Genomic DNA, 24,138 nt, shown 5'->3' on the forward strand with positions numbered 1-24,138 from the left:
ATAAACTACACGTCCCACTTGCCTCAGATTTGCATGGGTTACTTCTCAGACTAAAATGGAGGGGAACCTGGGAACAGGGGCTGGTCCAGAGCCCTGAAGGGGCTTTGTGATCTGATAACAACTTTCATCATAGTTGTGGTATGCTAAACAACTTGCAGTGTCTCACTTTGATGGTGGAAGATCACATCCCGCTCGTATAGCACCCATAATTTCATCTACACCTTCCGGGAAGTCCTTAAATCACATCAGTTTAATTTTATTTCCCCTCTCCACAGTCTTTTACACATTGCATCCTCCTTTCAGTTTTCATGAACCATAGGCTGAATAAAGCTAAAACAGCCCAGATACTGAAGCCACCATCTTGCGTGTTATATGTAATTTGGAACCAGAGACTAGAACCTGCAACCCCTGAGCTATAAAAACCTTTTTTTGGTTACTCCAAAATGTAATCTATAACATCAAGAAACTGATGAGGTGATGTCTTTTTTTGTCCCATATTGTGGCAAAAGAAGTTCTACTTTTGATGAGGTTATTGATTCCAAGTACCAAACACTTCTGACTCACAGCTGAAACCATATACTGCAGTGCGACATTAATTATTTAATGCTAGTTTGGAATGAAGTTATTCCTGTAATGTAAACATTCGACCTGATTTAAATAAAAAATAACAGAGCTTTCTGTTTGGTAAACAAGCACTAAGTTTTAGATGAGCTGTTAGCAGCCTTGTGCAGTGACTCAGCGGAGCAGCGGAGTGTGTGTGCCGTTTCCTTTCCCTCAAGTTCCGGGAGTATCATACAGAAGCTACGCAATTCTTTTAATCATCCGCTTATAGTAATGAATTTGGTTCGGGACAAACAGGATCACAATAAGTGGTTTCCACTGTACTAGAATTCTGTTGGAAGGTGGAGGCGGCACGAAATTTGACGGAGGCGGTTGCTTCGCGATTCTCTATACAGGAAGAACCCTGCACAAGAGCTCTACTCATAGCGATGCAGTGCTCGGGTTCATAGGGTGGTTTTGAGCTTTGTGATTTTGACACAAAAATACAGGAACTTATACTTGCAGCTCAAAAAATCTATTTATGCTCCCCACAAAGGTATAAACCACCTTCTCCAGAAGGCTTCATGGCGGTGTAGTAGCTAATCTCTCACAAGGGAAACCATGGCAGCCATGATTACACCTCGCACGTAACCGCACACAAAAATAATACGACTTTATGTTGTTGCAGTGAGCTGCTGTATCTAGGCCACGCGGTAGCGCAGGGGCCTACTTTTCTCTCCGTTTTAATCCATTTACATGGGAACTCAATATGGCCATTTGAATTGTGGTACAAATGGGGCTGTGCCATCGTCGACACCAGGCTCTCAGTCTGTGATCTCTGTGTCGCTTCTCTGAAGTGTGATCTGCGTAAATGACTGTGTTGCTGTTACGCCATCAACAACAAAACATTTGCTTTCAATTGATTTCATCATCATTCAATTTGAAAGGGGGAATTGTGTGGGAATCAGTATTCATACGTGGAGTGATATGGCTTTTCCATTTGTATATTGGTGGAGAAATGGTCGAATTAATCTTTTCTTCCACGATGTTTCCACTTTAGGTACTCCTGAGGGAGTCGATACGTGAAGACATTTTCTTTTTAGTTCTTTCTTCAAACAGCCGGCTTGGTGCTATCTGATTAATACTTGAGCATGAATTCACCAGTGAATCATTTCATGAGCTCTCAGACACTCCTCCATTACTGTGGAACATATCTTTTGACATGCAATCTCTCCCTCACAGCTCCAATCTGACTTGGACTCCTTTTCTCCTTCAGTAGAGCAATGCATCGTTTCACGTGCTGTATATGGCAGTCGACCTATAGCACAGTCTGCTCACTTGCGAGATAAAATACATTAGTTTTCACAGCTATTTCATTTCATGGAATGATATTCTCTTTGTTCACTGTAGACAGGATATTGTAAGAGATTTATGAGACATGGAATCACCGTTCATGTTGGGCCTGGCTCAGGGTTTTGCTCATCACAAGCTTAATTTTAAGTTAATACTTAGGTTGCTCACATCATATACCGTTTATGGACTCTTGTCAGCCTTTACACAAAAATGAGGTATGTTTAAAGCTACATTTCACAATAACATAGACGAGATAGCAAAGCAAAATAATAATCAAACTAATAAAACATGTAGCCCAGTAAAAAACTTAGTAAGCATCCATTAAAGTAGTAGTTTTGGAGGATAAATAATCCACTGCTCCATTTGAGAAAATTATCCAGTTATTACCATGCAGCAACACATTGTTTGTTTGAACTGTTCAGCTATTCTTAAACATTTATCCCTGCAGGATAATAAAATGGTGGACGTTAAAGGAATACGTAAAAGGGTCTACTCTGTATTTCTGTAGCTGAGCCGGGCATGTGTTCATGTTAGTCTTGTAGTGCATGCAAGTCCCTCTCTGTGAATCCATTACCCCCTATCACATTTATAAGCCCCTATGGCTCCACTTGTGATTTGCAGAGATAAAAACATCATAACCCAGTGGACACGTGCATCTTTGCCCCCTTCATCTGCACACCGCAGTTCTGCTGATCCAGAAACACAGCGGCTGCACCTTATCTTTACACAGTCTGTGGGCCACACACCACACGGCATGGCTGCGCTAACAATGCTAGTCACGCTAACTAGTTGCATCCCTGCTGACTGGAACGCCTCACACAGAGGCTCAGACACTGACAGGAGCACCAACCTGCGGATAAGACATGATGGATCCATACCACCGGTCTGCGTGGCCCATAGCTAAAACAGTTTTTTGTTGTTTCTCTTGTTTTGTACAAAGAGAAACTTAATTCAGTTGTGCTTCTGCTTGTGTGTTTAGGGGTCACTTTCACAGGACGCAAGCAAAACCTTGTTGAGAAAATGTAGGGAGTGGGAGGCTTGGTTATCTGGTCTTAGTCCAAGATGCTAGTGCTAATGTGACATCGATATGCAGTGAATATCGTATATATAACCTTTAAAGACTGTGAGTCATCTAATTGGTTAGTCAGCCAATGTCATTTTTAATGCTGCCCAGAGAGTGTATCATCCTGTGGGCGTCCACCGGGCTCAGTCATCCAGGGACAAATGGCCCTAGCAGTGCATCTGGCCTCCTATCGGTGTCGATGAAGGTGGGTGGGTGGGTGTGGGTGGGTAAAATGTCCATGGCCCGCTGGGCTACGGGATGAACAGTGCTACAGCACAAAACATTTCCTCATCGCAGTGTGACTGGAAAATGTTAATGTCTTCTCTGATTGCCTAAATATGGAAATGCAGGCTTTCAAATGATAGGTAAATAGGGCAACACTGTAAGGGTGCTTTTGGGGATAATGAAGGACACTGCAAACTCACTGTTCACTTTATCCAGCTTATTTTGACATGCAAGTATTTTAAGATTACATACAAAATACTGCCAGCACACAATATGTCTTATGAGACACGCAGACAAATAAATAGAAGTTATATAAATTATAAATTAAACACAAAGATGAATTCATCTCCCTAGAATGTGATACACTGCCTCCCCATCCCCAAATGGATTCAACACCATTCCCCTGCATTTTGAGCTGTTATCATGCACCTACATTTCAGGTTGCACCTTTTATCTCCCATTTTCCTGCAACCCTGCTCCACGAGTCAGGTACAATCACACGGTGTGGAGACAAACAACATCATCAACAACAGTGGCAGATGAGGAGACATGTCGAAATGACACCTACACATGAGGTGATTGATAAGCGTGACAAACAAACACGACGTTCATTAACCAACTAGCCAGCAGTGTCTCTCCTGCCTGGGGGAGGCTGAGCACTGACGGAAAGAGAGAAACTCTTTTTCTCCCCCATCAGTCTCTTCTGATTACTGCTCAGAGGGGGGAGGAAGAGAGGGGGGGGCAGGAAATGAAGTCAGGGATATAGCTGGAGAAAATCTCCTCCAGGGCTAAGCCGAGGTGGGCCGGGGGATAAGAGCTTGACCAATTAAGCTGGAGGACTCCTCAGAAAATAGGAGTGAGCAGCCTCAGTCTTTTCATTGGAGTTCACTTTAATCCAGCACATGAAATTGGAAGTTGAAATAGGGATTGCCCGTGATTGTTACTACCTCGCTAAAATCATAAGTTGTGTGTGTGCGAGTCTGGTGTGCATGTAGTGTATATGTGGACGTGCAACAAGAAACTGTGGGAGATATAACCTGCGGTGAATGCTTAGGTACATTTAAAAATTATTCTTATGTCAATTCTTATTTTCCTCCTGTATTTTCTTGTTTATCAGGAACACTGCAGAAACTTCTTTTAAAGCGTAACTGTTTGATCTTCTTAATATTATTCATTGGGTGACATGAGTCTACAGATGACCCCAGTTTGTGCCTTATGAAATAACATTACATGCAACGTTTCAGAGCTAAAAATAAAATAAGCAGTAATTAAAAACAATCGAAAGCAAATTACATATGCTGTTGCTTTCTTTGTAAACAACAGGTAAAGCATTAACACTTTATTGTGAGTGTGATTATAAAATAGCAAAATGTTTGGATTGCATATGAATAAATCTGATAATAATTCATTTATTTTCAGTTATAAATCGCTTAGAATTATTTTTCTTATCCTGATGGTTTGAAGAATCAAATCAGAGGATTCTGAAAATGCCTTCAGAACAACAGTAATATAACCTTGACGTGTGTTACACTCAAGTGGTAACAAATGGGTGAAACATTCTGTAGTTGTCTCACGAGTAATACCCAATATGTGTCTGAATGAGAGGTAAAGCAGGTTGCTCCTTCCTGCAGCTATACATCCAGCTCTGCTCCCAGTAGACCACATGCACATTAGACTGTATGACTCACTCAGGGTTTCAACTAATTCAACTGTGCAATAATAACAGTTAAATCAATATGACATATGTGCAATACTGTTACAGTTTAACTTTACAAAGGTTTTCATTTATTATTGTATATTGCGTTTATACTACGAGTGTATTTCAATATCTTCTCTTCTCTTATCTTGTGTTTACATGGTGAACATAGAAATATAAGACAAATGTTAACATTATCATCAACTAAATATTATTGGCAGATGATAAAACAGAATGTAACACTGATATTTGTGTTGTGTCTCTGCTTAGCAACAATAGGCTATATTCGTTAATGACTAGATTGTCAAACATTATCACTACACTTAGTCACATTGTCTTAAATATAAATATGTTACTTCACCTGTCTCCAAGCGTTTGGGCTGGGAAAACAGCAAGTTTTCTTTTATTTCAATTTGACGTTCAATTCCTTATTCCTTTTTTTGGTGTCAGATTTGCGAGTTGTTATATGTTATCACAGATACTAATTTTTTACTATAGTCATCTGTTTTCACAAGCAAATCCAGCTGATGTGCTCATGTTGAGTCTTCTACAGTAATTACCCTACAAACATTTGCTAAGCCAGCACTAATGGTTTATTAACTAAACTATATTATACATGACGACAAACATGCTGACTGCATCATCTGTCCACAAAAGCTATTTGGATAGTTCTAATTTATGGTTATGAATATACATTGTGCAGGTCAAATAAAGTCCAGGTGAATGAACAAATACTCAGCACCTGCTGTAGTTGACAACTTCTGTTTTTGTATGAATCTGGCATCTTTCTTAGTTTAAATACAAATGAGTGAATCTAGTCTCACACAGCAGGCTTTCTATTCCAGTCCGACAACTTTCATTTGGACAATTTCTAATACAAACTGACGATAACAAAACAAAAAATCCAACATTAACGCTATAATTTTCTCAGAAAGCCGATACCTCATTAATGGAGACTGCTTTTCTATTGTACACACTTTGTGGTTCGATTTGATCCTGAGAGTGGAGGAAAATACAATTGAAGTTACTGAGATGCAGAAATTAATCACAGCATGAACTGCACCTGTACAAGCGCTGTTCACTTGTATTCAATTAAAGACAAATTTTCCATCTGTAAACATAGAAACAAAACTAATTCTCCAAAGTTATTTCCAAGCTATCATCCAAGCCTGTTATCTTGTACAAATCATTACACCTTCGTAACTTAACAATTGCTCAGAAGCACAGACAATTATGCCAAGTGCTTTTCCATCGTATTATTCGTTCATTCGCTGATGACACTGGGTATTGTGTTATTCAAAATGCGATCAGGTATAAAAAGCTCTATGCACACACAAGCACACACAGAGTACTCCAACAAGTGGTGGCAAAGAGGTTGAACGCTTTCTCTCTGCTCTGACGAACCCAGCTTGTGTTTTACCACAGCTTTTAACACGTTGCTTAAAGTGGTACTTATCTTAACAAGATCACAATTCCTGACTGGTGGTTTACCAGCACAAAAACCCACATGGTCTATCCTAGCTGACAGTTATGAATTCCAACCACCCAAGATAGTGAGGACATGGACATTCAGCTCATCCCAGGTAGCCATGAAGTGGTCAGAATCCACCACATCAATGTACATGAGGCCATAATACAATTAGTTATTCCCCGCAATTGACTCTCTTGATGATTTATTTTCTCTCCTCAGGAACAGAAGGTTAGATCAACTTAATACTTTCATCAAAGTTGGAGCTACACTTTGACAACCACTTCAACACAAGGGAGGCGGGTGTAGGGTTAAGTCTTCCCCGCCTCTGCAAAAACTAATCGGATCATCATGAATCACAAGATTAACCTAGTTTGTATACAAGTATAAAAAAGCATGCATTATCCAAATTTGATAAAGAAGCGAAGAAAACTAGAAGACGAGAAATGTCTGTACACCAGTTGATGCTCCCATGCAGACACCTTTTGGCACTGGACCTTCTTTGGACCTAGATGATCTTTGACACCAGCAAGGCAGGTTTAGGGTTAAATACGATTACTTTTTTCAAGATGTAAGGGAGACACTTCAAAAAGTAATCTCATCTACACAAATCACAAACACTTCTATTTTACATCCCATATGGGTAATGTTTTGAGCAAAGACCTTTCTTCAGACCAAGATGAAGACAGGCCTGTGCCCAAAATGCTACCTACCCGAATGGTAAATCTTCTAGTTTGGATCCAAAACAGACAATTTCCCCAGAAGGTGACAAGTTTGCATCCCTGTGACTTTCCCTGAGAGAACGCTGTCAAGAGCGTGATCATGGCCAACCTTTCACTGGACTAATTTAAAGTGACTCTCTTACTTTAAAGACAAAAAGGATTTACACAGCTCAAGGATGAGGACCTTTCAACTTCTGAATCGTGACAACAGACTCATGAAGGTGAGCCCTGAATGCTTAGTATTTTGGTTTATAGTTAATCTCCAGTGGCTGCATTACACAGATTTTTCAATGGCAATGACCGTTACTTGACCTAATCAATTCATTTGCATCTACTGAACCTTTTACTGTAATGGAAACAACGAAGGGAAACTACTGTATCTACACATACATACTCAATTTCTTCCCCGCAAACCACCCTCATTCTGTTGCCACTTATAATTCACCTCAATGAATGATGTTCTATCAAATATGCATGCCCCGCTCCCCCCCCACCCACCTTGCTCATCAATAGCTATCGACTGATTCTAAAATAGCAATCCAAAGTCACCCGTGGTGAAATCTAATCTCTGGGTTTTGTTATTTGCGTCAGCGCACCCGTGAGAGTGCGCGCTGCAGCGATCGCTTGCCATTTCTCATTAGGAGCGACAGCAGAATTGGCCTTCCCTCCATTAGTGGAGATCATGAGAGAGAAAGGGAAGGAAAAAGAAAGGCTGTGTCTGCAAGAGGAAGAGAATGACAGAGAGAGAGAAAAAGAAGAGAGACAAGGGTGGGAGTCAGCAAGAGAGGACGAAAGAGCGAGGGAGCAAGAGAGTGAGATAAGAGAATCAGATAAACAAAGCCATGATAGCAAGACAGACAAAGAGATAAAGAGAGGGAAGAGAGAGACGTTGGAGGTGGCAGCACAGGAAGCTGCCTCCTCTGTCTATTCTGAGGGTTTCTTTGCCGCTCTGCCTTTGAGGCCTCGCTTGTGTCACATTAAGATCATCCATTTGAGGATCTGAGACAAGGCTTTGATGTTCTTTGTGCATACACAAACAGGAGAGTGGAGTGCTCCTTTGACAATTGCCAACTCTACAGAAATATCTTTTTGTATTCCGAGTCTCTGGCCTGCTAGGGACAATGTTATCATCAGAGGGTGCAGCGCATACCGGTGAATAATTTAATTCACCTGTTCATATTTCATCACTGAATACATTAAACTGATTTTTTTCCATTCATACTCACTCTAAAACATTGAGGGAAATCTGCTCCCTAGCCCCTCGCTGTCGTTGCTTTTGTTGCTGCTTGGCAGGTACAGCGGGCAGACAAAATAACAGTGTAGAAACATGAAATACCTTCCACAAAGTAAAGTACAAGACTGTGAATAAGTGGAGAGCTCCTGAAGTTTGAGAATGTATGTAGACGTCTTTGAGTCTTAAAGATGTCTGTATTCAGAGAGAAGAGCGACTGTGGACTGGAACTTGTTTAAAAGGATTTCCGCAGGATTTCCTTTTTTGAAATATAAGAAAATTAAAGAGGTGACCCTTTCTGTGCATCATCCGTCACTGATGCCGATGATTTTTTTACAAAGCATGTCAGGATCTTTACATTTTTTACATGAATATCATGCCAGTTAAATGGCAAAGACTGGAAAAATAATCCCTCTGCTACACATAATTTCTGAGCCTTTTGTAAGCAGTAAATATTTCTTAATGTCTGATTATGCTGTGGAGAATTCATTTAAAAATTACATTTAAGATTAATCTCCATGGCCCTCAGAGGATAAGCGCTCGAGCTAATGAATGACTGAATGAATTTAAAATTATTTGCTCTTTATTTGTATACATTGCTTTGGGCTTCCAGTCCGTTAAGACACAGTGTTGATGATTATAATCACACTCTTCTTTATCACCGAAATATATGTAAGTTTGCTTCCAGAAATATATTAAATAACTCTGCAGTATTTCACTGATGCACCAGCAGCTTGGCCTCTAATTATTTGGCTCTTCTCACATTCAGATAAACACCTTATGGCGCTTTCGAATCCATGAAAGGGCTGGCTCTCAGACCTCTGTAAATTCTGAATCCTACTCCTACTTGATTTCCGACGTAACATTAATGACCTGTGTGGATGCCTTTGTAATTGCAAAGCTCTCACCTCAAAGCAACATTTATTTTTCAGTTGGTGTGTTTTCTTTTCCAGTACACATGCACTGGTGGATTCTGAAAGCAGACATAAACCAACACACCCACACACACATACATACAGACTTAGCAACTACTTTAGACAGCCAACATTCACAACACTGATGACTAGGAAATGGGAAACCACTTCTGCTGATGATATGTGGACACTCAGCTGCAGCACTGGGTTTAACTTTAAAACTTCTAAGGGCATAAACCTTTCAGCCCTCTGACTCTTCACAACTCCAGACAGTCATAAGCAGGTAGAAAGGCAACTTACGAATGAGAGGCACACTGGCGTTAGCCGTCCCTAGCTTGTTGGTGGCGACACATGTGTAGTTCCCGTAACGATCCTCTGTCATGTTGGTCACTGTGAGGACTGATCTGGAGCTGGGGCTCTTGATGTCGATGCCTTGACCTTTGATAATCCTGAAAAACAGAACCCAATCAATACAAATGAAGCTTGTGTTTCACACACATGGACACACACAGTTTCAGGGGGAGACAGCGTTGAAAGAGAGTACAAATGTTAGTCCTCTTTAAGTGCTTCCTCAGAATGTACAGTGCTTCATCGCCCTCTTCAACAAATCTGTTTATCCCGTGGTCCTTCACTTGGTCCTTGGAGAGTTGCTCTGGGGGGAAACCGCTGGGTGCCACTTGACATCTTGCTTATTATTTTGATGCAGGTGCATGAGGATTACTATGAATCCTATTCCAGTTGGGACTGGCATCTTAGCATCGTAGAATTAACAAATGTTCAATTGTTCACTTTGATATCCGTGATGATCTTTAACAGCCTGTAGTGATTCAAAATCACTCTGTAACGGAAAACACCACAAATCCTGATTGTGGGATTATTGTGGATATAAATTTGATTTGTGTTGCAACAGTTTCACATTATAAATCATAACAACCTCCAAACAGGGAAGCATGTTTCTCTCCTAGCTCTACTTTGGCCCATGACCTCCAGCCTGGCTCAAGTTGCTGTGGCTCGAGTTGTGACCTTATGTCCAGCAAATATCTGCAAATCTGTTGTTCCCTCAGCGACAACAACTTCAAATGTTAGCTGAGCATTCTCTGATAATATTGGTGGGTTTCTCGCGTCTTCACCATGAAACTAGTCACTCTGTCAGAGTGAAAGAGGCATCCCAACACACACAAACACACACACACACAAACACACATCAACACTCACCAACACTCACCAACTTCCATTCAAGAATGGGAACAGTGAAAAACCAAGGGAGAGATTTGCTTGTCAAATCTGCGAAAGAACCTCCAATAGACACAAACTGGCAGCAGCCATGATGGAATAACTGCATCAATACGTAGCCAAAATGAGAGGTGGCCCTCACTTCACATGCACATCCAATTGGTAATAAAACAGTTACAGCCAGTGCTAATGTTGTACAGAAATTACACATGTTCTGTGCTAGTCCGCGACAACGATTAAATTAAGAAATCACCATTTAGCCATGTAAGAAGTCACAGAAAGAACAAGTCCTTGAATTAAGTAAAGAAGAAACATGCCAACTTGCCTTCTTAGCAATTTGAATAAATTGAATCCACCCCATAATTACAATTAGCACAGTGTGAGTTGATGATTGAAATTGTGCTCACCAGGAGTGAGTAAATGATGGGTAATGGGGGTAATTTGGTTTTTAAATTCAAGAACTGACACTTGAATCACAGCTGATTGATGTATGTGCCGTGAATGATTTAAGCCAGTTGCCAGCAAAGATTTTATTAAGATGCAAGGTGAGGACAAGGCCCAAATTACGTTTGTTGGGACATTTCTGTGAACTCTCCCCAGAGACTGGTCGAGTAGAAGAACAAACAAAAGCCCTGTCTGAGAAAACATTTTTCAACCAAAACACCTTTTCTAGCACTTGCTTGTTCACAATTATGCCACCATAATGGCTTAAAGTCAGCATGAAAGAGGAAAGTTTAGACTTCAACTTGAAACACATTGAGTCCATAGACTTTCTTGTGGAGTTTGGTTGAAACTGTATTTCGCTTTTCAAGAACTATTTAGTTAAGTGAATAGCACTTATTAGCTTGTCTGTTGTTTTAAGATATATCCACCAACAGTATCCATTCCTATTCACATTAATGGACCAAACCCCAATTCTCACTGGAAGTGGCTGAGTTGTGTTCAGATTTGATAGTGACTGGCAGAGAAGACCTATCTGATGTGATGATGTCTACTGAACATCTGACTAGCGGGTTAACATACAGCTTTAAGGCATGGTAACACATTCATGAATCAGGCAATTGATAATCTGCCAAGGTGGATTACGTATCTTCACTTGCAGAATGTGGGCAGTTCAGGATGTGACGTAGTGTGGTCTGTCCATAATTTGAGATTTAGTTTACAAAAAAATGACTACTGTGTTTTGTTTAGGCATCATAGATGTTAAAATGTAGAAAGGTAGAAAATCACACTGGTTATTAAATAGGTAAAAAAGAGCAAGAAAGTACCTGCTATCAATGTCATAAGTTAGGTACAAACATGTTTTCAATATGGCTGTAAAATACAAAATATTCGAAGCAAACTTTAAACAATACTTAATATCTGGCACTTGTTTCAAGATGCCTGGAATAAAGCCAATGGCTGCTGGCAAGATGAGGGATCTGTGACACAAAAAAGAGGCATCCAGTGGATCTGGGTGATGCTGCTGATATCGAAATAGCTCATACAATAAAGCTGGGCTCACCTTTTCTCACCCTTGTACCACTCAAATGTTGGAGAAGGCACAGCAGCCGCCTCGCACCTGAGCAGAGCTGTGCGTCCCAGACCAACTCCATGGCTTTTCATCTCATGGATAGATGGGGCAACTGGAGAAAAAACAGTGAAACAAAATGTGTCAGCAGAGAAAGTGTAAAGATAAATCTGTTATCACAGGCATAAAGGCAATCTTAAGGGAAAAGGTTTAAGTGCCAGTCGGACACAGAGCAATGGAGGAATGAGAGCTGTTGAACTTGAAAGTGACAGCCACAGACTTTGTGGTCAGTGCACACATTACATAGTGTAAACTCAAAACTCAGAATCTACAGAGGTGCAGTTGGGGAGGGGAGAGGGCAGCCATCCCCACCGTTAGGAAAAGGAAATGAATTGCACCGCATGGTGATAAATGGCTTAATGGAAGTTCAAAGACTCAATGGCGGAGGCAGGTTCTGTGAATGCAGAATGAGGATCCTTTCATGTGCTGAAATGTGCTGTAAATCTCTTTGCCAGTGTCATGAAGCCAGCTTTACATACGGACAGACTCTTAAGCAGCCAAGTCCCTTTGTACTTCAAATATTTACCCTGCTTATAGTAACAAAGCCATGAAAGAAACAAAATTAATAAATTGAAGTTGTATAGAATTGCAACAATTGGAAGAACCAGCCAGACAAAAGGATTTTAAAACACTTGTACCTTTCCCTTAGTTAAAAAATGACAATACAAATGTTTCACTTGTTACATGGGTAATTACTGGCCATTATCAGAGAAATACTGAATTCATAACATGTGGAGGGTAAGTGATTGAGGACAAGGAGTGTTGGCTCTAAGCAGCACTGCTCCTCACAGAACTAGTGGATAATACCCACTGGTATTATCATGACTGTTTCCCCTGATTCTCCATTAATCAACGCTGGAGAACGAATCATTATAAGGTGTAGGGTTCAATCTGGCAGTGGGTATTGTGTAAACTCGGCTTGACTCCGAAAAGCTTGACAAATGATAAACAGCCAATCTGAGTAAACAATCACATTCACGGCCAGCTGACATACAATACAAGCAAAATTACTTTGTGTCGGTCGCATAGATTCTGATTAAAAGCATGGTACATTATAATACATGGGAAAAAGCTGGCACTCGATAGGGTCATCTCTGAATGAAACAGTAAATTGCCCAGGCATGTCTGAAAGTAAGATGCGTTTTGTGGACTATTTATATTACTGCCTTCAAGTACGACTTGTCAGTCAGGACTCAGGTCTGTATCCAATGGAATGGCCTGCAAACCTTTACTTACGGTTGCATTTTGAAATGTTGAAAAGATTGACCATGGTGAAGACTGCTGCAGCTTCCCTGGAATGAACAACCCAGAGATACTACCTGGTGTCCAACTCCAAAAACTGCAAACCAGAATCTGAAGGTGCAGTTCCCACAAAACAGGCTAGCTCTGGCGTTATTCCATTTGTGTTACAGTAAGGAAAGGATTCATTATAGAACATATATGTGCTTCTGTGAGACAGGGATCTTGCAAACATCTGAGCCTTGGTTCAATGGAGAGAATCTAGAATAGATTAGTCTCTCATCCAACTTGTATGACTCCGTGTAGATTGATGAGGTGGGATGCAACAGATCTGTGTGAGGTGGAAAAGATACATGTGAGCATTGCATGTGCTGTATGATCATGTGTGAGAGGCACAGAGAAGTGACAGTGTGCTCTGTGATGATGGATGCCCTTTCCCCAACCTTCTTCTGCATCATAATGAGCACATTCATATGACGAGAGTAAGTTGATTTCCAGTCCTTGCATATGTGTGCCAATTATGCAGTAATTCCCTCTTCCGTGCCTGAGGTGAATAATCCGAAGGACTTGATACCGTGAATCAAGTGCTACGTTATGCTACAGCTTCTCCTGTTCATTTATAAGCGAATGAAAAGTTGAATGCCATGCTGCGGGGTATTGTTAGACCTTGACTGGGCGTGCTTGCTGTGCCTGCGTGCATTTGTACGTACAACCTGTGTGTGTGACTAACCTTGGATGGATGCAATATCTAAAGAACACTTTTCTTCAGAGTTCAGATCTCCATCTTTTTTAATCACCCACAAGCCTGACAGGTCGCAAAAAACATCCTACAACCCAGCCGGGAAACCACAGGAGAGCCATAACTTACAGAAAAGAACAGGAGGGCTTGTAATAAATCTGAGTGTTAAGTATTCGACAATGTACAACAGAAATACTTAAAAAAGAAGCGGGAACAAGTAGATAAAACTGCACAGCACATAAATATAAATCAACAAAAACAAGTATGACAAAATCAATGCATTACACTGCATGACAGAGGCTCACTGAATCCTCATAATCCTCCAATGGTGTCATTGTGCAGTGCCATTGATTATCTGAAGCCTCTGAAAGCGCCAGGGTGACCTGGCTGTCAAGCTGTACAGTTACTAGGACAGTGGACACGCTGGCCCAGGCAGGGGTGTCAATACTTGAAACCTCACACACAAAGTCAATGTTGTTTATGGGTCTATCAAGAATACAAACCCACTGGCAAAATATCCGCCTATTTGCTTTAAGAGGGAGCCTTTCTGATGTGTTCCTTTTTATAAAGAACTAAATGGATAAGCTATTTGCCAAAAGGAACACTGTGTTTTCTTCATTAGACTCAAAGTCGGAACTTGGATGGCTGCCCTTTCAGATGGTTGGTTAAAAAAAACAACTAAGTAATAGCGGAAATCTCGCTGGTCAACATAAAGTATGAGCACCACAGGCTATCCCTCCTGGGGGTTTAAATATACAATACAAACTATGATCCAGTGTCAATCCGGACACAGTGTATAATCCATCACTGTCTATTTAATCAAGGGTACTGCTCTTAAAGGTTTACCACACTAAGGTTTCTTTTGAGAAAACCTCAAAAGTAGTCAAATTGTCCTTTTGATCACTCAAGTCATACCACAGTTGCAATGTGCTGGGATAAAGAAAATTATCCTCCACAGATTCATTTGTGGTCAAAAATGATCAAATGTTATATGCATATCAATAATATGAAGTCTTTTCAATATGGGACTTGGCAAGGGGCTCTGTTAAGACAGATCACAGTCATAAAATCCAGCCCAATCCAATAATTCCAATTTCAACTTGCTGGCATGTCCTTAATCGTCATATATTGTGCAATGCACCATCAAGATTTGGAGAGTAATGCAAAGAACTGCACTAAAAATCATGAAGGCCCAATAATCCAGGTAATTTAGTGTCTGGAGACCGCTGTTGTGGTGCTGTAAATCATGCCTGGAGTCGTGGTGACTCCACCAGATGGGGGTGAGGGGTTGGGTCCAGGAATAGCACAGGCAAGGTGGAGAAATGGGCGCTGTAAGGCCCTGCCGGGTTGACAAATGGCCTGTTGTTGGTCGATCACAAGCCGACTTCCTTTACATTTACATTCTGTAAAGGGTGTCGTCAAAATAAAGACGCTGTTTCCAATTGTTTGAATCTACAAAGCACATGAATACAAGCATGTTTAAGATGAATGAAATGTTTTTCCTCACTAATATGAATAGGCAGAGTTTATTGGGAAAGCACCACACCTTAATGTACAGGGCTTCACCGAGTTGTCTGCCTTAAGTTTTCCTCATGTGACTATTAATGATTAATTGGTGTACTTCAAGATTGAATATGATTTATTTAGCTACAAACTATTGTTTGCCAAGAGAACCCACAGAACGCAAGGCTTTTTAATTAAAAGATCAATTAATAACTCTACCTCTTCAGCCAGATTTGAAAATGAGTTTTCATTGCAATTACGAAATGGACTCATCAGTGCATGACTTATCAGCTTACACACAGAGACATTGTTCCCCACTGCCATCTGTGGGCTTCGTTGTCCTGTTTTTTGTCAGTCAGGAATGGTTCTGCTGCCAAGATTTATTAATTCATTAAGATTTCTATTCAGAACAGCTAGAGAACATTGTGTTCCTTCTTTTCACACAATGCAAAGCGTATAAATAACCAGCTTAGCGTACAAAACGTGTGTGGGTCGTCAGCGGTAGGGATTCAATCTCCTTGTCTAAATTAAACACTTAATGGTTCAAGGTACCCAAATTCCTACCTATACACCGAATACAGAATGTTAGGGAGTTCTTATGAGGACCACTCTACAATCAACATATATATATAAATACCCTAATGCATTAAGAAAGTTCAGTTGGATGGCTCCACTTTGGCAACAATACTACATGATTTTGATTAGTCACAAGCAAACGGAAGAAGTCGCAGTGTCAAACTGTCCTGAAGTGGTTCTATCAAGAACATTTATTCTGCAGAAGATCAAGATTCCACTCATTTATTCAAGCCCCACATGCAGCTAGGAATCCAAATAGCAATCAAGACGAGAGCTTTGCAGGGATGTAGAGAGATGGATTTACATCCAAACAGCTCGAGGGTACTGGCTTTAACTCTACTTAGGACTAGATCAGAATCCAATTCTAGGAAGCCTTCTCCTTTGAATTGTAAGCCACAGTATTTCAATGGACACAGCAAACTGTCGACAAATGCTCAGCTGAGACCTTGAGTCTGATCTTCAAAAGACAACAACAGTCGAATGATCATTCGTTTTACCTATGATCCATCTGCCTTATCAAACCACTGCAGAGAGGCAGGGCTGCGCGCCAGAACACACACACACGCATACATTTATTTTCTGGAAACCTAGTGTAACCTAAACTACAACTTGCTAAACCTTAACGTAAATCTTAGAATTAAATGATTTGCATTATGTGGACATAAGTTCTCACACCGAGACAGTGTAAAGACCACAAAGACCACAGGACACACACACACACACACACACACACACACACACACACACACACACACACACACACACACACACACACACACACACAGAGCATGTATTTTATCAAATGTAAATGCTGTGAACACCACTGCAAATGTCACAGTGAATAATTGTTCTACATGAATAAAAAATGACACCGTGCAAACATGCCAACACTCCACTAACTTGTTTACTTTGGTGTCTTTACTTGACATTGTAATTTTGGTCGGTCATGAAGATGTGTCTCCTGACCACAAGTAAACAACTTTTACCTCTAATTTATCCAAGATGGTCATGACTCCCCCGAACAACTCTGTCAGGGGAGTCAGAGGAGCATGTTGTGGGTGTATCTACCAGGGCAGGGCCTGAATTCCAAACAGGCCCCGATGGCTGGGGCCTTACAGGGGAAGGCAGGTCAGAGCAAACAAAAGACAAGGTGATGTAAAGAATTCAAAGTATCCCAAGTACGTCACCGCATTTCAATTACGCTCAGGGAATCTAGAACTGGCTGTAATTGCTCACAGCAGTTCTAAGGTTGATGCTCATAATTAATTAAAAAATGATCACAGTTTTGCTAGCCAATTACTGTAAGCAGCAAAGAAAGAGCGAGGTGCTCTTTTTTGGAAGAGCACAGCCATGGTGAGTGTGTGAGCAGAATTCACAGCTGCAGGGCACTGGAGGAGGAAGGAGGCGTACAAATGGCTGGCAAAGTCAGAGGCACAGAGGGCACAGCTTCACTCTGCGAAACAAGTGAAACCTTGGCTTGAAAGAAAACAAGTGGTGTTGAAGAGAGAGATAGTTCAAACCAGAGCCAAACATCTAGATAGGAAGGGACGGGATCACACAGAAGAAAAGAAGAAAAGTTACATGGGCTGTGTCAGAGGAACCCAATTATACCTCCACATGTGTCCAGCTGGGGCAGGGCTTGCAGGAGGATCTAGGAGTCTGAGTATTCTGCTCTATAACTTTCTCAGCAGCGTGACACTCACCCATAACCAGTATCTTGCATCAACATAATTCAAAGCGAGAAAATAAAAAACAAATAAAGACAGGGCCTTCCTACTCCACATCCATAATTCAGACAACTGTGCTACTAAGAAAACATCAACTGATTTGTCTTTGTGGGGAAATTTATTTCCTGAAAATTGACTTGTGTCTGCTTTGTGATCATCACATGGACGGAGAGAGACGATGGGAACATCTGGCGCGCTATCAAGACCACATCAGTTAAAGCAAATGAAGCAGCGAGGAGCAAATCACAACGCAGCAGAGCAAGAGAGTTCGTCTTGTGTTCTTTCCACGTGTGACTAAAGTTTGTGCAAACTGTCAGATCCCATCTTTCAATATAGCCGTGTTCAGACTCTGCAGCGTCACTCACTCAAGAGCAAGTGGGAGCCGACAGCTACCTCCGGAGGGGGAGAGATTTCCGAACAGCAAGGGTAAGGTCAGAATTCTTTAATTCCTCAGCTTGAAAAAAAGTCATTCATGTGTATGTATTTAGTATTGGAAGCTTTTATTCTGAAAGAAGGCGGATTCGTGAAATAATCAATCACTGGCTTTTGATCTCAGGTGGAGGTTTTCAAAGGTGGTTCCCTTCTCATTCTTCCCTCCAGCTCAGCCACCTAGATGTGATATTCACGCCTTTGAGTCACACTGTGCGGTGAGAGATTCAGCCAATAGCTGCAGCCCCCCGCAGGGAAGATGAATATGTAAATTTTAAAAGTAGGTCAGAGATCAAATTTCATCAGGTAGAAAAAAGAAATCACTGAAATTTCCCTTCACCGAGTGGGGCTTTTGAGCCGATCTGAGGCGAGCGTGACCTCCTGCGCGACTGCCATCATTCAGGTCCGGCTGATGAAAGCATCCAGTCACCATTCATTCATCAGCAGACGTGTGGAAACAAGAGGCACAGGCCAATCATTTAATTAGTGCTGTGTGATTAAGGCGGTCTTTTGAGCCTTAGAGGCATTCAAGCAGAGGTTAAATGTACCGGACTTAACACTTGGAAAACACTGCACGGTGACAATGCCTCCTCATATCATAGAAAGCCAAATGGCAGGCTTAGTGTTATGGAAGGCCTTGTGTTATTAAAACTCCAAACATGCTAGAGCTTAATTTTGTTTTCATTACTCTGGTTTGCTTATTTTAATTAGTGCCCTTAATCTGCAATTAGCCCAGAGGTCAACTATACTCTCTGCTTATAAAGGAATTGTTATGAAAGCAGAGAGAAATTGTTTGGACATGTAGTTAATTAGACTGTTAACCCATCAAACGTCAGTGTCACTCACTGAATGCCGCCTCATTAGAACGATAGGAGAGAAACAGTGCAGACATGACTGATTGGTGTTTGTGACTTAATTGAATTGAACTGCTATTAAAGAGAAGGATACTCAACGAACCAAGACAAAGCACAAGATGATGGCCTCTTAAATAATTAAACAAGGAAATTCATTGAATCCTGTTTGTTAAAAAAAAAGACTCACAGAATAGAAAGGTAGTGTCATTATGTGATATCGATAAAAAGGTTAATTTAAAGGTAGCGTCATTATGTTACTTTAATATGTCAAAAAATAACTAGACCTAAGTTACATATGTAGTTTATTTGTGAACATTTAACCTGGAACCTGTATAACGTGAATACAACTTTTTTTTTAATCTCAGCTGTGAACATTATTTGCACCTGAGGCAAATCCGGTAGATTTTCATTATTTTCATCTTTCAATGTCAACAAACTAGGTCTAATGTTATTGTTTGGATCGATCTAATGTAATTATACATTTGAAAGTATCCGTGGGAAAGCTCTTGTAAGACTGACCCCTGCAGAATTTGCAAACAAGCCTTTGAAAAGTTGAGATGGTGATTTTATAAACCAAGATAAACAGCTGCACAAGCATTCTTCCACAAATTTTAATAAATTACTCTTCTTTCTTCTTACTATGCAGGTATCCTTTCTTGTTTGAGTTTCAATGTCAGCTAACGTCTTTATCTTAATTCAGAATTTGGCACACCGAAAAAACTCATCAATACCCCCCACGCTCCGAGGCGTCTGGCGGATGAGGCCTGATGTGTGACAGTAGGGCATGAATGATGCAGGAGATTGGGATGTGTGGTGCAAATGCTTCTTTTTTCCCCTCGCCGGGCAAGTGCCAGGGTGGTGAGGAGGCAGTGAAGAGTGGCCACCAGCTGGCTCCAGTTTTGCCTGCTGTGGCCATATCAGTCGCTCCAGTGGACAACTGTAACTCATTTATTCAACCCCCTTATCTTTGCAAATGAGCATGTGTCACCAGTCACTGTGGTGGGGTATGAGAGGGCAACTTGCATGAAACAGATACATATATGGCTTTGGAGCTGATACACTGATTTGGGTTGCACTGGTTTAAATATATAATTTTTACAGGATTTAACAGTTTTTATTATCAGTATTAATGGCCATTAAAAGAATGGAAACGAAAGGATTTTTCTTTTTTAGCTGAAGATGTTAGTTTGCGTGTTAGCAGCTTTGGTGGAAGTACACACATGCTTTACTTCAGTAAAATTACTAATACCACAGTACAATTACTAATACCAAGCTGTAAAAGTTACTCCGTTACAAGTAAAAATCCTGTACTGAATATTTTTTTGCAAATGTAAGAAGAAGAGTAAAGTGACTTGTTTATATACAGTATATACTCTAATAAATGTTTTAAAAAATGTGTTGGTTGATGTGAAGCTCTTTTAAAATATTCTGTATCCAACTGTAAATAATAATTTCTATCATGTTTTAATCTGTAGATTACTTTGTGCATTAATTAATGTATCGATTGTTTACTTTGTGAACACAACATAAAGACTCAATTGTGTCTGCATATGCCGGTCCTGCGGATATATCACCACCTTCTTGATTGATTGGATTCAATGACATATTCCACAGTTAGACATTGGAACTGTGGTGAAAGATCATTTTTACTCTCTGTTTTGCCATGAATCATTTCGGCACGTGGGGGAAACCGTGGCCTGGGCGTTACACTGAATATTTAAAGCTCCATTTCATGAGGTAGTGACTCTTTTTAAGCAACCACATTGCTGCTATTTGAAGGTGTTGAAAACAAAAGATTACTTAAAGTTTGTAACATATGTTGTTTATCCAAGTCCCATGGTTGCAGAGCACTTTGAATACTAAACAGATGCAACAAAATACAGGGCCTTTCATATGTGAGGTGCTGGTGAGGCCAGAGAAGTCCGACTCTGTGGAGTTCGCTCAAACAGGAAGTCAACAACTAATGGAGGAGATCTCAAAGTTTAGTGTTTACGCAGGCTGCCCCATCAACTCGGCTAAACTAATGACTGGAGGCCTGTGAGTCACACGTCCGCTGCAAGAGGTTTCCTGTCCACCGGTGCTCCCTAACAACACTGACTGACTAAACCAGGTAAAAACAAACTTACAAAAAAACAGCCTGCTACTTTAAGGTTGCCAAATATTTCTCCCAACTCCAAGGTGAATCATATTGAAACACATTAATTACTTAGAAATTGTGTCTTTCATCTTGCAGGTGGTGTTCCTTGAAATACATATTTTGGAGCTTTTGGCATGAACATCGAAAGACTTCTTTTGAATTATACACTTGGCATCCTCCTGCTTCTTTTGATAATAGTGTCCAACACATTGTTTATGTTTTCTGTATTATAATCCGTAGCCTTTCCTAGAAAAGGCTTGTGATATGCAGCAATTAGGCTGGCTGCAAAGCAGTACCTAAGTTTTTCAGTCCAGAAGGCAGTGTTTAAAGTCCGTACAGTTTATTCCTTTGTATTAAGAGATATTTCCATAGATCTGTAGTTAAAAATAAGGTCATGCTCTAACTGGAGGATTATGTAAAATATCATGATAAACACTTTTCGGAAACCAATTTAAAAATCATATATCGTGATTCTCTTCATATAAGACACAGATCAAAAATAATGTATAAGTAACTCTCGCTGCTTCAGATAAGTGTGGGCAGCAGGCAAATACCAGCTCAACACTTGACCAACTACGGCGTTCTCCCACTCGCTCCACATCGCTCCAGTGCTCAGGCTGCGGCGGTGACTTTTCCTGACAGCAAAGGAAAGACCTCCCGATCAATTAATTCAAACTAAACCCACCTAGTCCTGCTGTCTGGCTTCAAAATGTGGGCATCTGCCTGTGACATACCTTATCAATAATTGTGGGGATGTCCTTTTGTGTAAGACCCTGGCGGTTGTCAAAGCACTTTTCATCCTTGGACCTGTGTCTCAGCGGAGCTATAAATAACTGGCCTCTAAAACTTCACTCAGGCCTGGCTCATTAGAGGCAGACATTACACAGAAATAATGGCCACAAGACTGGGGTATTATAATGAAGCCAGAATGAGAGCTGCCTTAACACAGAGAGGTAGAAGTAAGCACACACATTAATGGACACAAAGTTATTTCAAAAGAAGAACTAAATTGTCAAAACTGTGTATGAAATAAAATATTCCATTTCTTAAAAAGTTGAATTGGAAAACTTACATGATTAGCTTTCAGGATATGACTCAGTAACTGGGCCAGAAGGAGCACCCCCCCCTCCCGTCTCTGTAGCCGAGTGCCTGATGAGCTTTGCCAAAAGTGAGATTTAGCACAGGGCATCTATGCACATCCTCCATGAATAACAGAAGGATTGCTTTTTAAAACGAGAGGGAACAGCAATCACTGTCCAGAGCCTGTTCCTGCTCATACATATGAGTGGTGATTTCCATGTGACCACGCCAGCTTAAGCCCAGTATCGCTCATTAATGCCCTGGCTCCTCATTACTGTCTCCTCAGACTTTTGAAAGACTCATTACCTGCATAATGGAATAGTGCTTGGAACAGTCAGACCTTTCCTTGGTGTGAATTAATCACCTATACGCACAGACAAAAAGGGAATTCTCACATTAAATATTAAGAAACTTCCACTTTTTCGAACTTCTAAGAGGAACACTTTCTTGAGGAGCACAGCCGAGGACACAGCCGTGGTATCATCGAAGGCTGCCCTTATGTCTTTCATGTGTCAGCGGGGCCACTGTGGGAAAAAAAAGAAAAGCAAGGAAGAAGACAGAGATATACTTACAGTTGACTGTGACTTTTACTGTTTTGGTGTCAGGAGAGGCGATGTCATTTAGAGCGCTGCATTCGTAGTCTCCAGCCTGGTCCCTTGTGATGCTAGTGATGTTAAGATATTCGCCACTGTCATACTTCTTGGCTGGAAATAGAAAAATGGAGACAGAGTACTTACACTGTGTCGACAAAGAATACAAACACAGCACACATACACATTTACACACACTCAGTATATATATACCATTGTTTTATTTTTTTCCCTGAGTGGAGAGCCCTCACTTGTTGTAAATAGCTTTCAAATTTAAGTCTGATTCGAATATAAAATGCGATTAGGTATTAAACTGAACCCCCGATAACCCCCCGAAACAATCCACTCAGACTGATATGATGGCAGTTAACACAATGGGGGTGTATTTCCAGTCATCCGCTCATCATTTGCTCAACACCACACCTCGCTCTCAGAGCTGCTTCCTGGAAGACAGACACATTTGAAGGCTCAATGCACATGTCAGTGCTTTACAGTTAGCTGGTGGTGCCAAAAACGCAGGAGCAGCACAGCAACATGACTGGCATATTGGCAAGGGTGGAGAACCACCTCAAAAGTTGGAGGGAGCACAAACCCACACAAACTGTGTCCACTCAAATGGAGAAAAACGTTTGAAACACTCAGTTAGTGGTAACAGATGAGCATTCACGCTTAATTTATGCCATGGGTTTATTTTAGAAACTGGATAAAATAAATGGGAAGAACCAATAGTAAAATATAATATAAGGTCCAGCATAATTCAGCCAGAATAATCAGGAATATGTATAATACGAAGGGCAACTGATTGCAAGTGGAATATATCGCCTTATATCTGATTAATGTAAATGTGCTGGTTCCAGGTTGTGTCAGCAATTGACAAAAACAAAAAAAAAGACACAATTTCAATTCAGTCATTTATAAAATACTCCCTGGTCCTACCACCTCAGTAAGGCACTGAATTGGTTCCCTTTTAACGATACAAGTGCTTGATCTAATGTGAATGGTGCAAGTGCATTTGGGGCAAGTCCAAATCCACTTTAGTTAGTTTAACAGTAGAACAATGTTATCCTTGAGGGATGCTATTAGAATGGATCTGCCAGGTAGTAAGCGGGAACGCCTGGCTGCAGAGGAAACGTTCTACTTTGCACACAAGCAAACCATCTGTCTGTAAGTAACAAGGAGTGTGCATCACCTATGAAGTCGCAAATCACCATCTTGATAACGTCCCCTTGATAAAACGCTGATTCTGTAC

General features: G+C 40.8%; 1 protein-coding gene across 2 annotated transcripts in view; it reads right to left on the reverse strand.

The window, feature by feature from the left end:
* Nucleotides 1–24,138, reverse strand: part of negr1 (neuronal growth regulator 1) — a 126,460-nt gene that overhangs the window by 29,564 nt on the left and 72,758 nt on the right. For both annotated transcript variants that reach the window (XM_061077894.1, XM_061077893.1), the window contains exons 4-6: nt 22,872–23,003; nt 11,950–12,070; nt 9,513–9,661 (exon numbers count right to left, since the gene is read on the reverse strand). In XM_061077894.1, coding sequence (XP_060933877.1) covers nt 9,513–9,661; nt 11,950–12,070; nt 22,872–23,003 — 402 coding nt within the window. The remainder of the gene's footprint in view (nt 1–9,512; nt 9,662–11,949; nt 12,071–22,871; nt 23,004–24,138) is intronic.

The sequence above is a fragment of the Limanda limanda genome, chromosome 9 (genome assembly GCF_963576545.1).
Source record: "Limanda limanda chromosome 9, fLimLim1.1, whole genome shotgun sequence".
In the NCBI taxonomy this organism is placed as follows: domain Eukaryota; kingdom Metazoa; phylum Chordata; class Actinopteri; order Pleuronectiformes; family Pleuronectidae; genus Limanda; species Limanda limanda.